Source organism: Ylistrum balloti, unplaced genomic scaffold (genome assembly GCF_031769215.1).
Source record: "Ylistrum balloti isolate Yb309-2 unplaced genomic scaffold, AGI_CSIRO_Ybal_v1 Utg369616, whole genome shotgun sequence".
NCBI classification, from domain to species: domain Eukaryota; kingdom Metazoa; phylum Mollusca; class Bivalvia; order Pectinida; family Pectinidae; genus Ylistrum; species Ylistrum balloti.
The window spans coordinates 288,784-314,143 of NW_026781889.1; the positions used below are offsets into that span (position 1 = coordinate 288,784).

The following is a 25,360-nucleotide window of genomic DNA, read 5'->3' on the forward strand; positions in this document are numbered from 1 at the left end:
CAAGTACTTCAGTGGTGTTTGCACTGTTTATCACCTGTTGTGTTTAAAACAGCGTAATTTCCAAGTACTGCTGATTGCGTATTATTGTTTTTCACCTGTTTTGTATATATTGATTGAGCGCCAATGTACAAGTGCGCATAAATATACGTTTTCATGAAACATCTTTATTTCGTTCCAAATGATTTTGATTATAATGACTAGGAGACTTTAGTTATGAAATCTGATAAAAGAAACATACATGGACATTGGCTCTGACCCAAAAACATTTATGTGCACTGCACCCATCGATTACACGTTGGTAAAATATGGCAAATGTCCATTCAAAATACTTGTTGATATCAGAGTGCGATTAGTCATCCTATTGTTTCATTACATACATGTCATTGATGATATGTCACATAACTCGAATTTACCAACACGTATCTTTTCAGAATCAATGAAACGCTCATACAACAGAAGTCAAAAAGTGCTTCAACTATAACAGGCATATTTTACCATCCGTTTCATTAAAATTAAAATAAGAAAAAAATAAAATAAGACCAGGTGGTCCCGTAGAGTAAACGTCTTCTGCTTCAAACTACTATTTCAAACTATCGACAAACTAAAGATATATTGTTTTCCATTTACAATTTTATTTAGTATTCTATAGTTCTTTGAGTAAACAGAAGTGCAACTCAAAACTCATCATGGGAGAAAACACAAACAAACATAAAAAAAAAGTTCAATATTGCGTGCTTTCTTTACGTCATCCTTACTATCAACAAAAGAGATTATATACCAAAGTTAAGAAAATGGTTGTTTTGTCAAGTAATGCTTTCGACGTTTTAGTAATTCCCGTTGATAACGTCTTATATCTTTCTTTCTAACATTAATTTTCAGGATTTTCGTTTGAACTTCTGTATTGATTTCTTATTATATTGGTATCAAGGATAAGCCGTAAACGTAAACATATTGTGATCGTGTTACATTCGATAGCTTCAATACAACAAGCCATTATTGAACACCAGGGCGTTTATGAAAGTTGAAATGTTACTTTCTATAGTAAAATTCAATATTTTGTATTCGTTGGTTAACCACACTAAACCAAATATAGGGCCAAAGTAAAGGTCACATAAAGGTCAAACTGTAATCTCGTACTTGGAAATTTCACGACGGGCTGTTCTATTTAGTTTTGGTAATTGAAACAGAGTGTTGGATACGCATAACACAATTAGAAAAGCAGTGCTACTAATGCGAAGATTTGAAGACACAACAGGTCTATACTTAAATGCCAAGCGTATTAGTGTCGTCGTGAGCATACTATTTTTAGAATCAAGAATATCAATACATTTTCCTGTGACGCGGCCATATTCACAAGTCTGACGCAACACATGACGGGCGACACTCGCGTCTATCGAGGGTGTGATCAACTGCTGCATACATGTTTGAACAAAAAGATGTTCATGATAGGTTTCAATAAAGTAATCATATCTAAACCGAATATATAAACAATTTATTCATTCCTCTGTCTGACCCAGGGGGAAACATATTTGTATACTCATAGAGAAGGAATGTCAATGAAAGTAATTACATATTTCCATGACGTTATTTCAGACTTTCAGGTGTAACGCCATATTTACAAGCATATCTCGTAAATGCACTTTATTACTCATCTAAAACTATAAACTGCCTATACGTTTAGGACAGAACATTACACAAAGCGTTATGTAGTTTGAAACACCACTTTGATAACATATTACAAAGACTCCGTTATATTGAACGTTGATATTCGTTTAGAAAATGATCCGAAAAACAGTATCTTTTTTCTCTGATAATAATATTTTGGATAGAAATGAGTTTAAAAATATTTTTAATGTTATATTAAAAGCTTATGTTAACGATGTTACAAAGATTTATGATGGATACTTATACATACTCAATAGAAAGACATTCTCGCGGGAAATATATTTTGATATATTCGCGGTAATTAACATTATTGCAAAAGGGGAATTCTTAACTCCGCGATATTAAACAACTATATCGTAAACTCTACGATATGTTGTATATTATTCAATAGCAAAATATAGTATGCAGCGTCGTAGTATCCAAATAAGAGTTAATTTTATGAAAGTTTTCCAACAGCCTTAGATGTCGTCAATTATCTCGACAGGATAAGACTTGAACGTACGAACAGGTATACTCAACATCATACCAATACCTATCATAGCAAAAAAAACAAAATACCACAACATCAGTGACATCGAAACTCAAACTAAAGGTTAATAAGGAATGGTGAACTATATATTACTTCATAGAAGAGGTCATCTATGATGTTCTAGATGGTTACACCATTGGTTGAGGAGGTGACTATAAGTCGAAAGGAAATACAAGTTTGAAGATAACACATTCGAAACGATTTTCGTATACGTCAAATCGTTTTATCTTTTTTCGATTTTGTTTTGAACCAGTGTCAATATTTAAGCAGGGGTTAGACCATCAATCATTCTTATTCTAATATATTATCAGATTTGGTTGATTAGAATATGCTTTAAGGGACATAGTATCCGGCAAAGAAACCATGCACAAAGATATAGGACACTAGATTAATAAAATTCACACGGAAATGGCTATAATTGGATATCCTCAGTCCTCACTACTGGCTACACCAACCAAGTCCAATCTAGTCGTGCACATGACAATACGATGGTGTCTAACCCAATCAATAAGCACGTGAATATCTGTCTTCTTTACGTATTAATCATCATGGAAAACACCTCGGTTATACGAACGAATTTAATATCCAGCGCTAACAGCTCCTTTGAGTATTCTCCTAACACATGATGACACTTAGCAAATAAAGCTGTTGCGGTAGACAAGTAAGAAGCAGACAAAAGTGATCATACCCTACTGTAAGCTTATAAAGATTAAAATCAAGAAAACGAAGACAAGGTCAACAACGAAAATACTGACAGGAGAAAAACGAAAGAAGAAAAGGTCATTGAAAAAAACAGAAGGAGAATAAGACAAGGTATTATTGAAGGTACACTTATCTAATTTATTAATGATAATGATCATATACGATCTTAAGTAATTCGTGTTTCTTTATCAACGAAATATGGACAAGTTATAGAGTATCTACATTAGTAACATATTCAAGCTATCACATGCTATGTTGATAGCAATCCTATATACCTTCCTTGATAAATACACAATTTATATACAAAGAACGTTTATTTATTAACTTTAATTGTCATCGATACAATATTTGTTTCCGTTTTTTTTTATTTGAGATTTTTCATCAAAAATATTTTTTGTAATAATTGATGTTTTCATTTTTAATTGATTAATATATATATATTTCCCTAGCAACGAGCCATCATTAATATAACTATGTAACTATGCTCTATGTAGTTATCCATCTACGTCTTAACAGCGCGGCAAGATCTCAGCAGTGAGAATGCTTGATGCAAGTCAACGAGAGTGAAAAATAATGATTGCTCCGTTACAAACAGAGAAGCAGATTGACGCCCGAGATTTTTCCTCCAACATCACCTCTCTCCATTCAATTCCGCGCAACCTTCTACCTCTCAGAGAATTTGGCAGCTGCAGTTGACAGAAGCTCACGAAACCCGAATCGATAATTCGTAACAAAATGATTTCTGTCGTTTAATTACATAAAACATATGTCGAATGACGTAATAATCAATATGGCGAACCCATGCCTGTTTTACGGTAGCATTTCCGGTGATCCCCGTAATGGATAAATGCCACAAATCTGATGAGCTGCTCGTCATCTTTAATCCCAAAAGATTGATTTCGATTTATTCTCAATGACATTGAATCTAAATTGGAGATTTCGTTTCCGTATTGCTGCTCGAATAAAATACTTTATCAACACATAAACTGTAATTACTGGCTAAATAGCTAGCGCATGGGCTTGAGACATTCACAATAAATACTACTTTTAGTTTGAACTTGTCATTCTACTCTAAGAAAACTGTCATGTATTTGTAATTCGACCAATGACTAACACATCTTTTGTCAATATCCAACCCATAAACAAGTTGTAGGATAGCGATAAAAAGTCTTTGCTCTCAAATGACAATAATCATATTTATGATTTGTGTATGATTGTTGGGAACCAATTGGTAACCGATATAATTTAAGACTTCGAAAAAACAAAGTTTTGAAGGCAGGTGGTTAAACAACGTAAATTTTCCAAACAAACAGAATGAGTGAAAAAATATAAATAAGCAGAGGAACGGGGAAATTAGTTTTCATTCGTTATATACCTCAATGATAATGACATTACTATTGAATCTTGAAGGAAGTTCTGCGATCCAAATGGGGTGTAACCATGACATGGTGTTGCGAATAGTACACACTTGTACCATACATCACTCACCAATGTTTTTTACAATATATCAGTTTTGTTATACATAGTGAGGATATTATAAGTGTGCAATCAGAGGAGTAAATCATTTCCCGCGCTGACAGAAATAGTGTTACAGTGCACCGTATCTGTCACGTGCACATGCATGTACTTCTTCAGAAAATGATATTGCCAACGGCAAAAAATACTAAAGAGCTCTATGTCTGGTCGTATGCGTGCCTATTTGGACGTGTCTTACTTACTTTGTTCATATCAGGGCTCTACCGTCTAATGTATCAATACTTTTATCATTGTTGTAAAAAACTCTTAAATAACTGTTAAGTGTTATTATACAGTGTGCTGATAGAGATCACACATGTACCATTGGAATGAACAATATGAAATATATAAATGTTAAAAAGGAAGGCATCGTATTTGACAATGACTATGGTATTTCGAGCAGATTGTAAAAATGCAATATTAATTACCAAACAACACAATACAGCTGGAGAGACAAGTTGAATTTGTTAATTCAACAACAGTCAGATTTTGGACTTTGTACTGCTGCATATCTTTCTTTCGTTAATATATACCATGAGGTCAACACACAAGTTGTTTTGAAGTAAAGCATTGTTAAAACTATCGTAATGTACCTGAATAGCAACAAATGTATGTCACAGCTTTAACATTTCAATAACTGTCAAACAAGTATTGTTGTAATTCTTACCCTTTGTCTTTCTTGCTTTTCTTTGTCATCGTTCCGGGTTCGAAACACCTATATACACAGTACTTAAATGACGTACAATGATCCTAAAGGAAACAAGTGTTAATGTCAAACTGATCTTACGTAAACTCCAAATGAATATACTTCTTTCATCAGGTTTTGTCACCAGAAGCCAAAATCAGAAACTACTATCCAACAAATATACTTCTCTCAGCATGACACGAACAGAAAGCCAGTAGATTTGGAACGAAACCGACAACAAATGACATGTGTTTTCGATAGTTGATTATAAGGCTACACGACCGGTTAATGTTATCATAACTTTGTACCATCGCCTTGTGTACAAGCCTAGGTGTCTCAGGGGGCACTCTCAGTCCCACCATCCATCTGTTGTAAGTATACAGACTCCACTTCATGATCAGGGTAACTATACACTTAACACACGTCTCCCACCGTGATACTTTAATGTCTGTATGCAGGTGGGAACCTAAGTCAACGAAACCTATTACATTGAAATTAATTGGATATGGCTCATTGAAGAAACTTGCGGCTTGTTTTTTATGAAACATCGATATAGAGATAAAAGAAAATAGCATTCGTAATGCGCGCAAAAGTTAAAAGGGAGAAGCACTTGCTATATCCTTAAAAACAGTATCGAACCAAACAAAATTATACGAGAAACAAGAAAAGAAGACCTAGATAGAAGCTGAACAAAGCAGGCTAGAATCGACCTTCTATAATATCCTTAATGTTAAATACCACGAAACAAAGCAAAATTTCTTGAAGTCATTTCCACACCTTGTAGAACACCATAGTCATAAAGAAAGGTTGTAAAAGTTTGATATAAAACTACATATTACATATGGAAAGGTGTCAACAACTCACAGAAAAAAACTCACAGAACATGATTTCAAGAGATGAAAGTTGACAGAGATTATTTGAAAAGTTTAGTGTCCTCATAAAGACCTTTTTTCTCGTGCAATTTAAATTGAGATGCGGTCTATACTCGTTAGCATGCCTGGTGACCCCGTTGTTGTGTACCTTGAATCTACCTAGAAGCAGAAGACGCTTATCCTTCCGACACGCATGGTTTATATTATCAATGCTTTTGTGTAAATCTATCTATTTTCATATCAACCCTCGTTTATTTCAATTTGAGTTTAGATTGAGTTCAGTTGACAAATCAGTATTATTTTTTTCTACATTCTAAATATCTTCTGCATCTTGAATTTTAAAGGATTGCACGCATTGCCGGACTTCCGTATATAATCATTGAAGCAAGTACATTTTCAGTATATCAACATAAATATATCATTATTATCAAAATTGTACTAAACATGTCGACCCTACTGAAACGTGAAAATATGTTCAATGTCAATTAGTCATGTCCTATCTATTTAAGAAAAATAAGTTTATATCATAGTTTACCCCCGAGACATTTAACGAACAATGAATAAAACCTTTAACACGATGTTATGTATCATTATAAACTACAAATAGCAAAATAAATACACCGCATCAGCATGTCCACATTGCTTCTTATATGCCATTTTGTAAGACGCAATAACTTGTTTTAGAAAGGTATTAACCAATGGACACCGTATACTTAGCACAGAAAGCCAATGTAGGTTTCGTGTCTCCCAAACTCTTGTCTTACGCCGTAATATGCCACATATAACGGATAACTTATACCCAACTAACCATGAGTTTCCAATAAACATATTTTGTCATGTGTACTGTCTAACATTGCATACCGCGAATAATCCATTATGCGACTGTGTCCTCCTCCCAGATTACGTATACGTGGTTTTGATGGTTCTCTCTCACACAGCTCAGTTAGCTATTCAATACGGCAGTGAAATGCACTAGTAAATTCTATGTAAACAATCAAAAGGACAGTGCTCATCCCAAAATAACGTATTCTCCAGGCGTAATGGAAACACAGCACGAAGATTCATCCTTCTGTCAGTAAGTGTGAAAGACTTTCATGAACAAGCATTCTGGCTGTAAGTATGTCCGTTCTATGTAAACATACCAGCGTCCTTTCTGGCCGAAAATGTGCGAATCATTTGTATAAGAAATCCTTAGAGCTGTGATGACTGTCATTTGTGAAATCTGAGTCCAGAACGACTATGGTTGACAATCGTTACCATTGAAATTGCTTACTCTTTCGGTTTTCATTTTTCCTGGTGTGGCTATTTTTCTTTTCTTCTTTATGTCATCGTAAATGATCCGCTGAGTCAAGAAAAGCTAAATTGCCCGCATTAGCAGTTGATGGCAGTCTTTTGTTGGTCATGAACAAATACGACTCATGACACTGCTTCGGTTTGATTCAAAAGTGTACATATTTGATATTACTCGTCATTACAACTCAGTATTATTGCTAGTCTAAGTAGGCAACGATGCATCTTTGATTGATGTACAAAATGTTCAAACAGTTTAAGATAGAACGCGTAGGATTTTCGATATCCAAGGGGTCGTTCCCGTTGTCGTGTTTATTGTTCAAGATGTCGGCACGCGACGGTCGATATCATGTTTTAGGGTTTCGGATGATGCAAGTTAAAAAGAAGTTTTACGGTCGCCATAGTGATCTCATAGGGAAATATTCTATTTCCTTGTGCGATATGAAGTCGAGCGTGCTTCACACTAGTTAGTTTACCTAGTAATTCCGAGATTTGTTGCCTTGTTCTTATTTAGGAACGTGACATTACTTACTCAGATGGACCAATATGCATCGTGAGTGTCGTCGTGAATGAATAACATGCTTACCCTCCCGGTTTTATTCTCCATGTACTTTTCTAGTGGTTTGCAACGAACAACTTTTATTAGCTAAAATTTTGCCATTATTTAATCGAATTTGAGTTTGAATTAATATGCTGTTGACATGTCAGTATTGTCTGTTTTTCATCAATGCACACTCTTTGTACCATACTGATACCATAACAGCATAAGCACTGTAGACGTTTGAGTCTCATAAATGATACATGGAAGTTAAAATCACTATTTATGTTATTTTTACGAGTATTGTGCCTCAATGCAATCTCAGTCGTCAGCCATTGCACCAATAAAGCGGAACGAAAATATACAACATCGACAAAAAAGGGCATTAAAATTTCTATCACAAAAGTACAACTTTCATGCGTAGTTATATTTATTTAAAACTGATAACGTTGTAAACGATGAAAAACGTATATCATGTTAATCACCAAAACACATATATAGAGATGAAAATGTAGATATTACAGACCATGGGGGCTTCTCGAACCATTCTTGTCCAATAAAGACACACTTTCAATGCATTGCTTTATTCAAAGCACCATATTCTCTCTATAGTCATGGTATCACAGAATCAGCTAACACGCAGGGTTTCCCCCCTTTGGCAGCAACATGCTAATGTATCCCCATTGAGTACGCCTCGCGTAACAGTGTTGGAATATATCTATTTATAGAACAACAATACCGCTGGGACGGTTTGCTATGATTATTCAATTATCATCCTACACAAGAGACAGCGAGTCGATAGTTAAGCTGCTTGTGTAACGTAAATATCATTCTCAATAATATACCTTCAATTATTTATATATTCTGTCATATAATTTGTGAACACGCAATGAAAATATATTCTTTTTTATTTTCCAGTGAGTCATGTGCTGAAGCCTTGATATTTTATTTCCCTTACGGCGTCCGTGACGACGGTGGGATAATTAAAGATAGAAATGCACATTTTTATCATTTCTGTTATAATATCCACGGGAATATTACAGCAAACAAATTTGCAACATACTTTTATTAAAACATACGTTTGAATCATTTCACACGTCGTATCACTTTGAGGTTTCTTTTTGAGTTGGCTGTTAAATGAATGAACCACTACTCTGCTACAATAAGCGTGTGTCTGCTTTAGCAAATATTTTCGGTCAACAACCGAATGTCAATCGGAAACCGTTCGGGAATTCCCGTCAAACTTCCAACCTGACGGAGTGACACAAATAGATACAGAGCAACAGAATGATGACAATGTCTGTTGGGAAATCAGTCTTTTATCTTGTTCGTGGTGCTGCGTGAATATGAAATTATTCACTATTGTAACTAGCTGAACCATTGACGCTGTTAGTTACCTGGCCCACTGAAATTTTGTGCAATTGCCATATCGAACCCATATGGCCCAAGAAATGTTGTTACCTTTATAAGCCTCTTAATCTTATACGCATGTTTCTCCAATAGATAAAAAAAGAATTTGTTTTGAAATTTTCAGTGATAGTTTGTTCATTTCAAAATTACTATGGATTTCTTTTTTTCTTCTTCTTTTTTTATTTGTATTTTATTTTCCACAATGCTTTCCCCAAGTCTGTCAGCAGTAATTTCTGTTTGCATGGTGCTATTGTCAACAACACCACTCAGTTAGATACTTAGTAATATCTAAGTAAGAAACGGACACAAAAGACAGCATTGTGTGGGTTGTTCAACTCTACGATTCTAAGATATGGACTAGACTGGCTGGGCTTCGCGTAAGTGTATGCTAATAAAATCGATATACGGAAATCGAGTTCCATTTGTCTTTTCCCTAAGCAAAGTTCTTTCGTGCTCGTGGTATCCTGACGAAGTGACAACATGAGCTATAGTCTTTTGGAAATAATATTTTATTTGAATACATAAAATACTACAAATACACATCAACACTAGAAGAAGCACTGTTGGCGTTTTAGAAGAAAACAATTTAACCTAGATTTACGAATGAGTTTTTCAGATAAAGACAATTATAGCCCTTCCTAGTACATCAGCATTTTCGAAAGAAAGCGGAAATATGTTAGTGCGGCACAACCGTATATAACCTGTAAGCTCATCCGAATGTTGTATTGTGACAGTTGCCACCATAGAGACTGAATAAATATTCAATCTGTTTTAGTTTTTTTATAAGATATAATTTATTTATTCTTCTATAATCTCAATAATATTATTCAATATTCAATGAAGATTTCTTTTCTTGTATAATTATTAAAGATATAAATCTGCTCCAGACATCACCATAAATAATGCGCTTTACCGTTGAAATACTAATATAAATTACCGTATAATTTGCCATTAGTAATATGCTAGAGTACAGAACTAAATATAAAAGGTAGAATATCAGTTGCAGTAGTTATGGAGACTACTTAGGTACCAATCTTCTCAAATATATTTTAGATGTTAGTGTAAACATACTGTAGTTGATGATAACCCCGCTGGTTCAACTAACTGTTTTACTATTTGTATAATAGTTTCCCGTAACATATACGGCCATGTGAATTCGATCATGCGTTTACTTATGTCACAAATATGGCTTGTAAAATGCATATAATGTCTAAGATTTGGGTAATAAAATCTTATATACTATGTTCGGGAAATCTGTGACGATCTTGGTAAGTAATGTCACTTTCTCAAATGAGAACCAGATAAACAACAACAGAACCAACAGGAACACTATGCACACATTCGCCACTGAAATAAATTCAAACATTATTACTGTTGGCAAAACGTCTATTTCAGTTTCTCTTGTAAAAGCAATATTTATTGCTTTTTGCATCCTCCAATTGTGATGCATATAATTTGTAATATACGTTATGAAACAAAAGCTCCATTTGATCATGTGATAATTATAGTGACATATTCAAAACTCTTTCTTAAGCTGCGTTTTCTATTTCAAAGAGCATATATATCGTTGGAGAGTGTAATAGTTTGATATAGCTTATGTTTTTGTTTTCAAATGTGCATATAGCCATTTATGACAAAAAGATCATTTGTATTATATGTAACAATACTGGCATTGTTAACACAATAAACTAACATAGACCTACCCAGCAATTTATGTTATAGCAATTAATAGATAAAATGTATCATAGTCCATTGGTCATGTAACAAGTTAAAACCGTTAAAGTCAAGGGAAGATGACACTATGCAGAACAAATTAAAAAAGGGCGTCCTCATATTTCACGAATGGTGCGCACACCATGTATGCATCATTGATATTAAACACATAATGAAATTATCTCAGATTAATTACATTAAGTGTTGAGAACCCACCAGACAATCAATTACAAACAAACGCATGAACGATTTCTACAATTTTATAACTAGTTTAGATTTAATATAGCATTTTCTAAACAAAGTCAACTCTATGAACTCAACGTTGTCATCAGTATGGTAAATAAACGTTTAAATGCAAGCACTTCATTACTTCGAATTGATCAGAGTTGCATTAATAGATAAAAAAACTGTGTACAAATATTGATTGGTTAACACCTTTAAACAGTAATTATATGACCCAATCATGTGTGCTTTGTGTGAAACTCGGATAAGGTTTAATCTCCATTGGTCATGTGGGCACAAACGATTAGGTCCCACTAGCAATCATCAGGTTCATGAATATTTCCTCACAGTGTCGAGATATTGATATAACTTCCATTTAGTTGTGACTTTGTCATCGGTGTTAAGTCAACAGAAAATCGATTTCAACATCGTGCAGGTGAATTCAGAGTGAATGATTACAATTCTATTACATCTTTAACTGATAAAATGAATTAGAAAATAAACTTTTATATTACATTTCATCCTAATATGACCTTCAAATTCTTACACGTCATTCAAACTGAAAAAAAAAGAAAATCTGTGCAATACAAATGGCAGATATGAGGAATAAATGACTTCATATTGGATTCGGAGTTTTAAAAGGAATAATATCCTTTGTGTTTCATTTTCTGAGTCTTATGTTTGCCTTACGAGCGTCAGATTATCATCGTCTTATTAAACCTAAAGATATAAATGAACAATTCCATTTTTGTTTGACCAAACGTAGTACAGCCTTTCATCACATCATACCATATTAAAATATAAGTACACTAGGCCTTTTGGTTATTGTGAAGAAGTTATTTAAAGGGAACAGTTGACGCTGACTCGAAAACTGCCATCACACTATGGTTAAGGCTTGTTTTCCTTTCGAGAAGGTAAGCTAAACACATTGTATATGATGTATAATTTTGCTAATTTTCCAATGAAATTTTTAACATATCAGATGTTAGAAATACCGCCCAACGAACAAAAAAATGTTTCCTATTCAACTTCATAACAACATGCCTGAATAAATGGTATGGAATAATCTCTTATTTGACACAAACCTGTATACCTATTACATTCTATGCATTTTTGCTTTCTTTCAACGTCACAGCTTGGTCCTTTTTTAACCAATATACAGCACATTAATAATTCAACCGACTTGCCAATAGCATAAATCAACTCCACTCACCTTAACTTCATTAATCAACCTCACCTGTATCATTAGATTAAGCTGATCGTAAATTCAAGCGAATTAAGGTTAGACCAAAATAGAGACAGAGATTACCTAATGACCTTAAAACATTGTCAAAAAATTTCGACTCATTAACTTCACATTCACAGTTTCAAACAAATGTATATGGTGTTTTCTGTGCTGAAGACTGAAAGCTTCTCTCTTAGCGTGATGTCAACCATCATCAAAATAAAATCGACTTAAGGCCACACTGGCATCGCCAATGTCGTTAAGCACGGACATGAAGAACGTACTAAAGCTGAAAATCACGCATTTCATTTGTAACAAATAGCTTTGAATGACACATGCAAATACAGAAGGCTATGAAGAGCTTGCTGCTAAAGTACGATATGCAAATTGCCTGCCATCAATAGGGTAGTCGGGCGTTAGTTTGTAATGAGTCTAAAACAGGCTCATCTAGGAAATACTTCACATGGGCCTATTACTCCTAAAGGCTCCAGAACTCTCCTTCACAGTTATAGTTACTGTAAAAGATTGATAGTAGACTAATTAAAACATTATCTGTGAGATAACCCCTTTTCACAAAAGGTGTATTCGAAAATACACCTTACGAAAGGACTTAACAGTATCAGTGAAATATGTACAGACAATCCCTTGCAACTTTGGACTTTTTGACGTAATAGGAAGTTAACGGCAAAGTAGATACATGACTTATTGTTTTGTATTGTAACGAATAGAATAAAGTGGAATATCATCATTTTGAAGTATTATCTAAATAAACCTATGTGAACGTTCGCAATAGTTTAAAAATAGCGAACATACTAACGTGTCGGCAGAATGAATCTTGATATAAACTTAAGTGTGGTGAAACCCGGAAATTATCAACACAAAATATTTTTGTGTTGAACACTGAAGATCAAAACCAAGTGTTACGGGTTAGTAAGTGTTTTCATTTCTTTGGCATTTAAGTACATATTATTTTCGCAATGCTGATTTCTGAAAATAACGACTCAGAAAGCATTAAGTATTTCAAGGAGGTAGTTATATTGTATAGCAAATACAATTTATACATCACCTTAACAAAGATATCAATCATAATTTCGGAACATTTTCTTCCGGTTTGTAATGTCAATAGAATAAAACACCACACGACCAGTTAAAGATTTAAAGTTTCGCTCAATATAATTCTACAGATTTAATATTCAGGAGAGTCACATAGAACTGTTTCGGAATGGACATGTTTGTTTGAATTAGAAAGTTTTAATACCGTTTTATATCTCATATATTCCATGTATAGTGAAAGTGTGTAATATGGAGTCCTGAAACAGTCATAAGTAAATTCCGAGGGAACGTTTAGACCCTAGTGTATTAATAAAGATAAGACAAATTCCTCGATTAAAAACGATTGAACGTGGGACACATAAAAGGATAGCGGCTTTTAGAGATACTTTCTTGTATATGGCTATAAAAGGTAGGATTCGAGACAAATTTGATGTTTAAAACAAATAATGTTTTATGGAACAAGTTCTGTTTGCAATATTATTTTATCTAAATTGTAAACCATGATTAAAGCACAGGAGGAGGGATGATGTTTTAATATGGGAGGAAACAAGAGTTGCCGATAGAACCTCTTTAAATATTATCAAGCAATCGAACACAAGTCGCATGGTTAAAGCGAGTGCATTATCTACTGCGCAATCTAAACACCCAATTTTATTGAGGATGTTTTCGATCCCATCAGATGCATTTGTTCTGCCAACCACATTCCCTGTGCAATAACATGGAATACTAGGCATGGCGGCAATGCAAAATAGTATTCATGTGTGGTCCAAGCAATTCAGTATGTTGTTTGGAAAAAGCTGTGTTCATGACCATACGGTCATTTCTCATTACTGCGGGTCATAATAATGGTCAGTTCGGATAATAAAATGTCTGACATGTTGTATGGAGACCGCCATTAATTCACAACGCTAGAGCGGCTATACGCGTCGATCTATATACGTTTCGACGATTCGTTATAGTATTTCGTATAGTTATTTGCTTTCTTTTTCAAGTATTCTTTCCTTAATGCTAATAATGTTCAGTGTACGTCATATAATAAAACAAAATAGAAAAAAAAAAATCCGGATTATAAATGAACGTCGTATCTCACAATAAGAATAAGGAGGCGATCGCGAGGAAAAAAGATAGAGAAAGACATAAACACTTAAACATGTTATTAACTTATATCTTCATTTATACTTAAATGCATTCTTCACTATCGACTGTGCAATCTGTCAGGTTGAACAGCCGTTATGACGGCGAGTGATTGTCGTTTCCATGCCCACGATAATGATGTTGTAATGGTCAGGCGCTGGATGGAATTTATCATACCTTTAATCATAATTCTATCTGTTTAGGTTTTATCGAGCATTACCATGTACAAGTAAATGTAAATACGCCGCCTTGCATTGCAGCTATCTTGGATAAGCAAATACCTTATCGACCAACAATTGCTATCAGTATATTTATGATACATTGGATTAAGACAATGGGCGGAAGAACGTAAATCAGCATCAATTGACAGCTGCGTAGACTATTAAATATGTTAGAGACACAGAATATCATAAATCATAACATTACTACAAAAGTTGCTACATGTATTTGATTTTTTTTCAAGTAATATCAGCGTTGGTTTAAAGAAAGTGGAAATATGAACTGAAGTGAGAGCGATTAGGAAGGTGAATGTTAATCTACGGACAAATAAAGGCAGTAGAGAGGACATTGTTATCTTAAACTGCATTTGCAAATGGCTGCAATGTTGTGTAAGTAAAAAACTAATGCACATGATCATAAAAACTAACAAATAAGTTAGGTCAGGAAGTCGGAATATGTACGTTTCCCTCATCATAAGCTATTTTTTTTTTACAAATTTGGCTAAAGACTAATTTTTTAAAAGATATACGATATTTCAATATTGTTTCATTCATTATTATACTATCAGAGAATGGTTTAAGTCTGTTCTATGATGTGTTTTTGATTATGGTATCATTAGTATTACAAACATATCTGGACAAGAAAGCTAACTATGCTGTTTATTCCTCAAGCACTGTTTACGTTGGCTGCCGCATCAAAATGGGGTCGAATTGTACAGGCGAGAGTTGTCATATCTATGAAGGATTTCCTGTGATGATAGTATCCACCTTAACATAAAGAGACATAGATAAATGTATGGTATACACGGGCACCGCCGATAGGAACCACCATCTATGTGAACAAATGAATATACGTTCGTAGCTGTCTCTTACCTATTGGTCGACTACACAACAAGCAATCATAATTTTATGCCAAGAAAAACATCTTCTACACTATGAAATGTTACCAATTGCAGAGATGTGTTATCAATTAACCTAGATTAAATTGTTCGGAAAATATTGGCCATATATGTATTAAATCAGAACTAAGGATTAATTAAAAATTACCCAAATGAGTGAGATAAATACATGTCCCTGCAATGATAATAAAACTGTTTACTCTTAATAATTAGTTTATGTTCAGTGTGTAAACAATATAATATAAAACAGGTGTAAAACACCAGTAGTTGATTATATGATGATAGTCAATCTGTGTTAGGTCTGGTCTAGCATATATTACCCAAAGTATTTGAATGCTAGTTCCGACAACACTGACGTAAAGGACTTCCAATCAACTTAGTCTATTAGCAGAAGTCTGGTGTAGAAGGTCTTAATAATGAAAACACCACGGCTGACAAATGACGAGTTTATAACCTTACCAGACGACAATTTGACGTCAAAACAATGCATATTTATGGGTATAGAAACGATGTTTATGGTTGAGTCAGGTTTTAACGTTTTACAGAAATAGTGGAACCAACATATGATTTTTTTTGTTTGATCACAGTATTACCATGATCCATGATAATAAAAATAATAGCACATAGCATTGCCTATACATGTCTCCTGCTGACAAACACATGCCATTTTTTACCAAATGATATTTTTAAGGTCACTTCCTTGTTATTAAAAACACGTTTCATATTAAGCAAACATAAAAAAATATGTTAATCTCCAATCCCGGAGATTTATCATCGTACATTCCCTGGCAAAGTCTCGGGTTAAAAACACGTTTCATATTAAGCAAACATAAAAAATATGTTAATCTCCAATCCTGGAGATTTATCATCGTACATTCCCTGGCAAAGTCTCGGGTTAGACAGCCAATAAACTCCTTTTAGGGTAGCTATTTCCTTGCCCTATCCTTAATCTAGATAAATATCGTGTCATAGGTTATTTGCAGGTTATTACATTGTCAAATATATTGAATCTAGTATATTGAACCAACCACATAAACCTACAGAAAATTACAAATACATACATCTACATTTTTTTCAAATATACACAGGGGTAAATTTTAGTATGATAATACAATCAAGTGATTTCGTTTTTATGCAAGCGATGCTTTTCTCGTTGCTATTTTTTAAAGAAATTCTTGACTTTGATTGGCCAAGTTAGTGTTGTGCGTTATCATCCTTATCATTAAATCCTAATTTAATGGTTTCACAGAAAGATTGTTGCTGCTTTGGGTTTTCATACATTTAAGCATATTAGATTAACTTCAAAATAGTTCAATTAATTTAACCTATCGGGGGAAAGACACATTTTAGAGGTTCTAAACGAGTACTGATTTTCCATATATTATAATGGCATAGTCCCATGAATAGCTGTTTTAAGGCTTCATCGAGATATGGGAATTACCAAAATAACTACGTGACCACTGCACACATTGACTGTCGACGAAGCTATCATCTGGTGATGGTGGATTCGCACTGTTCATGACCTTTCAACACGTAAATGTATGACATTCCGGAAATCGATTGAATTTTAAATCATGTAATGGAAATTTATTTTTTGTAAAATATTAAACACACTGTCTATATATTTGACCTTAGAAAAGTTGAAATATGTCCAAATCGTTTCCTTTTCAAATACAGAGTATCGTTTATGAAATGTGTGTTGACTTCTATATTGAAATATGTATGTATTTAGCTATAGACCATACCCACAACTCGCCAAATATGATCATATTTGAATATAAGCGTTTTTAAATACTTTAATGAAATTCTAGGCCGACACGCCCACTTTGCACGCGTTGAAATCCAAATTACTATACTTTCATTATAGTGGTCTAATTTTAGCTACTGACAATTTTTCATCACATAATGTTACGTGTGATGTCGATGAGTAGGAAATACGTTGCTTTCAAAGACAAGCAAGCTTAACAGAGTATCTAGTATCAATTTGGCGACACACTGAAACATGTCTTGTGAGTTCCTAGCTTATATGATACTGCATGAACAACCAGCCGAACAACGTTACTACCATATCATATTCATGATCATAGAAAAAGGGAAAGAGTTTGTAAACATTGTAATTATTAATTCGATATCTAGTAAATCACGGCTAGCTTCACATATAGGATTAATTACCATATAAAAATTGTCTCGATCTGAGTGAATGTGCCATATAAGTTAAAATTTATTGGAGATATGACTTACGTTTTTCTTTAGAAAAAAGAAGATGTTTCCTCAGTGGTGGAAAAAGTCTATAGATAATCATCCGAAACATTCGGCTTCCTTTGAGAAAGTCGTTAGCTGCCCTGCAGCGCGTTTTGGTATGCCACTTGTTAAACCATACACACATATGTACTAGACGATATTGTTGACGGGCAGGTACGCACCCTTTCCAGCAAACGATTAACAATCAACACTTCCTAGCCGGTATCGCTACAGAAACACACAGTTGGTGCCAGGTTAAGGAATCACAAGGTCAGCACTTACGCGTATATCACTCAAAAATGTATTGAACGTTTTCACTTCACTCCTCTAGGGTAGGAATATTGTGAAGCATGTATTTATATACCCTCATATATCTAGAGATATGTGAATATACAAATATGATAAAAACACAAATAAATCGATATATCGATATATCAATACGACACAGTGTTTATCTGCAACTTTATCCACGTGTAATATCTATATATACATATACCCATACACATGTATATATATTATATAAAAATATACGAAATTGGATCAATACATTCCAATAAAGACAACGTTACGACATCGATGACGAGAAATGGTTAGAACTGTCGATAGAATACACAGCGAGTTAGAAGTAGTACTCGGTGACACAACTTGGTCTCCCTTCATCATATATAAGATCTTCAATCACGTAACTCAATTCCATGATATAAAATTGTTTAAAAAACTACTCCAAGCTTGCTGTACGTTATATAGTGTAGAGACGTGATATCGCTTGTATATATGGTTGCTCCCACTAGAAGCAACGAATACTGTTCCACTATAGCAATATACAGCCGTCTAGAATCCACGCGTACAGTGAAATGGGAGGGAGAGTCGTTCACGGCGCTGGATCAATCATATGTCAATGCTTCTAAGCCAGAGGAAGGAAGGAATAAACACGACCTAACCTGTTAGCCATGGACAGTCATGTACTAACGAATATTCTTTGACTAGTAATAGTATCGTAACGCGTAACGCAATAGATACCGTTTTGATATTTCATTCTTACAGGGATATCGGACATATGCTTCAAAGGATTCTACATTTCAAAGTTATTATCATATCTCCACAGGGTTTACCAAATTCAATAAATGTTTGTGTTGTGAGGTACATATATGTATGACAGACACAAAGCTTGTGTTAAATAGAATGTATTTTATATACATTCGTGTTAAAGTTACGTATAAATCCTAAACAGCGTGTCAAATCAGATTAATGTTTTCGTACGACTAGTATGAAATACAAGTAATTAAAAAGTATAAATAGGATACGATTTGGAATGCAGTAAATGTGGAATTAAGACTATATAAAGAGTCCAGATAACTGAAATTATAAAGCAAAAATAAATGTCTCTTTTGGTGTTATACTTTTCCTTTTCAAAACTTATCTCACGATCGAAACAAATCTGTTCCTTCACTAGAATATGTAGTATTATCTTATTTTTTGTTTGATTCAATCAAACTATGGTGCACCGGTCTACACGAAAAGAGTAAATTCCTGCTGATACGTATGTTGACGGGATCGACATAGTGTACAACAGTGCACAAGATTGTTAACTGAAGTCCACTTGCTTGTGCATCAGATGTATGTGTAGGGAGAAAGAATGAATCGGAATTAGGTTGGATAAAGAACATGTAAAGAATGGTATAGTGAATTATTTTGTTAAAATGTACGTTATAATCTAATGAGGAACCATTAAATGATGCGTATTGATTCTAAAAAAGACATATCGCCGGGTGTTTACTTCCTGTAGACTGTTCTCCTGTTTAGTTGACTGTAGGAGCAACAGATGAACTCAAAACTCCTCTTTGATAATTAAATATTTGGAACGCTGTAGTATCTGGCATCCATTGCAAAATGTGTGTAACTGTATTCATACTCTCAAAATACTTTAAATATTTGTTTTATTATTTTTTGTTTGGGATTTTTTTAGTGAGATGGATTGTACAGCGATATCAAAGTAAACCACCACTCAATTCTAAATCTATTCTATTTGCCACAACGAGTCTGTCATAAGATGTAGGATGAAAATAGTTTAATATATCCAAGGAGTGGCTACTGGATAATGTCTGTAAAGACCGAATGCATACAGTCGCCTACAGATGTAGGGAGTCCTCAGCGGAAGATAGATGTAATCTGCGTTTACGAAACTACGTCGATGACATACGTCTGGTACGAAACTTCGGCTCCGACATATGTCTGCTGAATACAGCATTTATATGGTTTTGAGTCCTTCATCGTTCGTGTTAGATAAAGTCAGCTGCAATAGACCACCACTTCTATGAAATTGTTCAAATATCATAGAGTTAATTCTTATTTATTGATTTTCTCGTCAATAGCGCGATAGAACGAACGCTACACACACATTATCGTAAAATATTAAATATCAAATTTCAGCTATATATAGATTGAATGTAAAATTACAGTCACAGTTTTCTAGTGTCTAAAACGATTTCCATATCCCGTGGTAAACATGAAGGATTTTGCAAACTGGACAACATTAAAACACATGTGGGCGTCAGTGACATAAGTTATAGATAGATAAAGGTACGCAATGCAAATTCTGAATATGGGTCCGGCGTATAGGATTAACGATCCAATTCTACATCTGATATGTATTTAGGGCATGCACACGCAAGACAATCCCAGGAACGTCTATAGTGGCCCTGTTCTGGTAAATTATTGTCCGTGTTTTCCACATCATATAGCTCCAATCAGACGATTCGGCTCATGCATATTACATAACATGAGAATTCTCGACTTGTCTTTTTCATCCGATTTTCGGTTTTCACAGCTAAACGAAAACAAATTTGACTCATATGAAGAAATATATCTTTATGAATTTTTATTTTTTTTTCTAAATGCGTATCTATTTTTGAATCATTAAAAATCCAACAAAAAAAACCTAAATATACTGTGGCATTCGTGTTACCCCTGATTGGTTGCACGCGCGACTACGCAGAATGTACGTTAATCAATGGTTGCTTCGTAGAGTCACTTCCCGTCATGCAAATCAGTTTGCGTTCCAACGCTTTGAATAAAACACCTCCAGATTCTACATCAAGATAAAGCAGTTCTTGCAAGATGAGACAGCTTCACAGGAGCTACAACTTAAGTGTGTAGATAAGCAACAGCAACATGTTGTGGAGCATACAATGTCGTTCTTATTTCATGTTTATAACAACTACGTTCTCGATACCATTCAATGTCAACACGTCAACATAATTTTCTGACTTTTACACAAATTAACTCATAGTTACATTTGATATTTTGCATGTAAAATCACATAGTTTTTTTTTTTTTTTTTTTGAAAATATGTACAGAAGTCGATTATGTCCAGCGGAAAACGTCTCCTAATTGTCAAAGATGACAATGTGGTATTCTATTGGTTCATATGTACATGTATATTAAATAATATAACTCTCTACGGGGAATATGGAATCTGCTGGAAACAATAACTTGCATCTTCCATGTCTCTATGACCGATTTTCAAAAATGACCTCGACGTGCATTTTAACTATTTTGGTAAGATTACTCACTATAGGAGTTGGTTGCTTTGGTTACCAAATGTAAATTTATATGGTGCTTAATACATGTGGATTATTGTTTTCTGGCCTTATTTCATGCATGCACCTATATACAATGATACGTTAGGGACGACGAACCAATATCAGTTGGTTTTCCTCGTTACAGTAACATTCGTATTTTATTTCCCAAACTGAACGTCACAAACGAAGTCTTGATAGCCTTATTGGTTTGTGTGCAATTAAGTTGTGAATGCTAACGTTTTAAGGGGTAAGAACTAAATATATGCTTTGACAGGAAAATGTATTTGATACCTCTTTGCTTCTAATAATGCTAAGGGATTCACGCTAAAGACGTATTTCATTCTGTTGAATTGCTTTTTTCCTTTATCCGGTTGTGAGTACAACAAATAGACATTCTCTTGTAAGTGTTTGTCTTTCGCAGTCGACCAAATCTCATTTTCTCTTTGCGTTAATCTACATACAATCATAACCAACCTTGCATTAAACGGTGTTGACGCTTTTTGGTATCGAGTTTTAAAAGTTTGATATTTTTGTGTTATTTGTTTCTGATGACATTCTAACCATTCTGTTCCGTGTTACATGCCCATGTTTATTGCCAATGTAAGATACAGCTGCACATAGTACTTTAGATACTGTGAAACCATTTCCTTTAGTGGGACTCAAATTTTGCTATTTGTTGAAATGATAATTCGTTGACTTTCGATTTCAAAACAGTTAAAACTCCAATTAAAATAAGCGATTTTTTCAGAATCATGGTAGATAACTTAGCAGTAATATAAGTATATTACATCGATTCGTTTCTGGTATATATTCCTCACACATCTTGACTATTTCTGTACAAACTGAGGGCACTGTACACGACTCTTCTGGAATCAGAAGAACCAGCATCCAGGACCAAAGAACTGAAATAAATGCGGTAACTTCGAAACAAACTTGAAAAATATGATTTTTGAATAAATGGAATATTCTTGTTTGTTCGTAAAATAACATAGTTTTCTCATAACAAGATCACTTAAAATTCGCGTACATTTGGCCTTCACTTTCGTTGTAATAAGTAACAAAGTATAACAGAAGACATTTGGAACGGCACTGTTGGAATTCAGAGTTGGAATAATATTAGTGTTGTCGCTCAACCGTATATAGTAATACCCTTGGGAATTATGCTAAGTTGATAATACGAAATCGCCATAAGCGATGATCTAAATTGATGACGGCAAGAGGGTCACTCTGAACGTGTTGATACAGTACGCGAACGTGTTAATCGAGTTTCACTTGTCAACATATATATTGGATGGAGACAAGTAAGCACGTTATCAATACAGGACAAAGTAATTACACCGAGCATAAGTAAAGGGCTATATTTGTAGTTCTGCGCATTTAAAGTGTCAAATTTAATACATAGTCTCCGTGGTAATATGTTTGTTTGTCATGTTGCGTTTGGTTTAGTGGCACAAATAACCAGAATGACGATTTTGGGGGAATAAAATATTTTAGAATTGACCAATCTACACTTGTTTCTTCTGAAACAAATACAACCTTCATTATAGATATTTGACCAGTGGTGGAAATATACAGTGCTTTAGAATAGTTTTCATGAGGTCTATGAGAAAAATCATGATCGCTATTATCATACATCTATACAACTTATGATAATTTGGAAATTTCTGTCTAATATAGTAGGGTATTCTGAATCTAACAATAAATGATGATTTGTAGGAAAAGCAGCTCCTGTTTAAACTTGTGCGAATATTTCATACAGATTCTTAGCGATATGATCTATCAGAATTTCTTTTATTGCATACAATGGTTAAATTTTAAATCGACGACACTAGCCATGTCAATCTTGGTCAATCAATTTAAGTACTGCCATGCTCCAAAGTATGAACACAGTAAACTACAAAGTAACTACCAGTGAATCGAACAAGAATCAAACGTCCTTCTGACCGCACCAGAAAATAGAATGTTTCTCGGTGAGATCATTATGCCGACCGTTACAGGTCTTCTTGTTTTGTCTGTAACCGAAGAATTCGCTAGAGCAAGCATACTGTGATCTGAGAGGTAGCTAGCAGGGCATAATAAAGGTAAAATTACACCTTATCAACATGTGTAATCCTTTTTGAGAGTAATATCATGATGATGTCATAACTAATACCCTTGTTGTTATATTAGTGTTTAGCATGTGACGAGGTTATCAGTGTTACCGTTTTGATGTTATGCATTATACCATACACATATTCGTAATGAGACAAAGGTGGAAGGTTTCTCACACTGACGTGACCCTTATACTATAAATCAACACGAATAAGCATCAAAATCATTGATAACACTATCACATTTCCAATAACATCATCGATATGGCTGATTTAGCTTCGATCATACGTCATCAACATTGGCATCTTAACAATGAATATCGTTTTAATTATCCGCCATCTTTAAACTCTAATGAAACTGAAGAATCGGATTCTTTGATATATCCGGATTGAAAGTAAATGAATGAACAAATAAAGAAATGAATAGAAAATAAACATGGAAATATAAAGGAAAATAGGAAAACAATTAAAGGAAGGCGTTCGATTAATAGTGATGTTGCTGTTTTCAATCCACAACAAATAACTAAATGAAACTTAGAGTTTGATAAACTGACATGGTTTACAATTAGAAGTAGGATTTAAATACGATTCATAGACGAATATAGGCTAAAAATAACATTGTTTATATGAGATAAAAGAACTTAATCACATTTTGTTCAGTTTTTTTTCATCATTACATTAATTCCGAAAAATAATTCCAATCATGGTATCATTTGTGTAATTGGCCGTGTACTCATCAGTTTAAGAGTTTGTTTAATGCTTAAATGTATAAATAGATTCAGCAATGCAATTATGTTCATGTTGGTGTGATTGAGTGTAATTAAACATAGGGTTGACTGTCTTACTGTGGCATTCATGGTCGTGACGAACCACAGAGCTATACATGCAGACGTCATATTGCGCTCTAGCCATTATAAGATAGATATGTTCACTTGAAGTGTTGCTGTTCTATGCCGATACTAAGTAGATAAAACCCTGTTTATTTCAACATCGTAATCCACCAATCATAAACTTCATTTTGACGACGAAATATGGCTGTTTCCATACAACGAAAATGGCGTCACCATTGTTTTGAAAACCGCGTTATCTATGAGAAATATGTTTAGGAGTACAGCTTGTAAAACGACACAATACATCAAGGGCAATTTCAAACAGATTTTGTTCAGTTCCAAACAATATTGCTTTGCTTTTAGTAAGCAGTTATCTGAAAAGCGTCTCACAACCTGTGTAGTCTGGACACATATTTTGTTTTGGAAAAATGATCGAAGGAAAATGCAAAACAATAATAAAAAATAAATGAATAACTAACAAATCAACATTATTTTGTAGAACATGTATAGAAAGAACATTACCTTATTCTCACAATGTGAATTAGTAGTAACGTGATTGGTATATTACAACATCTATAATTAAAGCTAACCATAGGATATGTATGACATGGCAGCTAAGGAACCTTATTAATTATACATGAACTTTTGCAGGAAGAAAAACAAAAACGTGTTTGCTATTTTATATTTAAAAATACCGTGCCATGACAAAGTGATCAATATCACACATTTGCCGCCCCCTCCCCCTTGTTTATTTTATCTATTTATACCTGTTTTTGCCAGGAGACTGCAACGAACTGAGAACACAACTACCTGAAATATTATGGTATGAGCCAAACTCACAGCAATATCACTACCAATGCCCATGTGAGTAATATGTTAGACACCAGCTGAAGTAAAATATACAACGTGCAAATGAAGCATGTGACCTATAATTAACCGATATCAGTT

At 34.1% G+C, this 25,360-nt stretch overlaps 1 protein-coding gene and 1 long non-coding RNA gene across 10 annotated transcripts in view; one reads left to right on the forward strand and one right to left on the reverse strand.

The window, feature by feature from the left end:
- LOC132548223 (Kv channel-interacting protein 4-like) overlaps positions 1-25,360 on the reverse strand; it is a 380,433-nt gene that overhangs the window by 99,781 nt on the left and 255,292 nt on the right. Inside the window, exon 1 of one of the 9 annotated variants that reach the window (XM_060212124.1) lies at positions 5,079-5,326. The exons of the other annotated variants lie outside the window; for them this stretch is intronic. Within the exon in view, the coding sequence (XP_060068107.1) occupies positions 5,079-5,107 (29 nt within the window). The 5' untranslated portion in view covers positions 5,108-5,326. Of the gene's footprint in view, positions 1-5,078; positions 5,327-25,360 lie in introns of those variants that run through there. 9 annotated transcript variants of the gene reach the window in all.
- LOC132548410 (uncharacterized) lies at positions 6,891-9,617 on the forward strand. The gene is made up of 2 exons (XR_009554154.1): positions 6,891-7,043; positions 8,715-9,617. It is a non-coding gene; the product is annotated as an uncharacterized LOC132548410 (long non-coding RNA).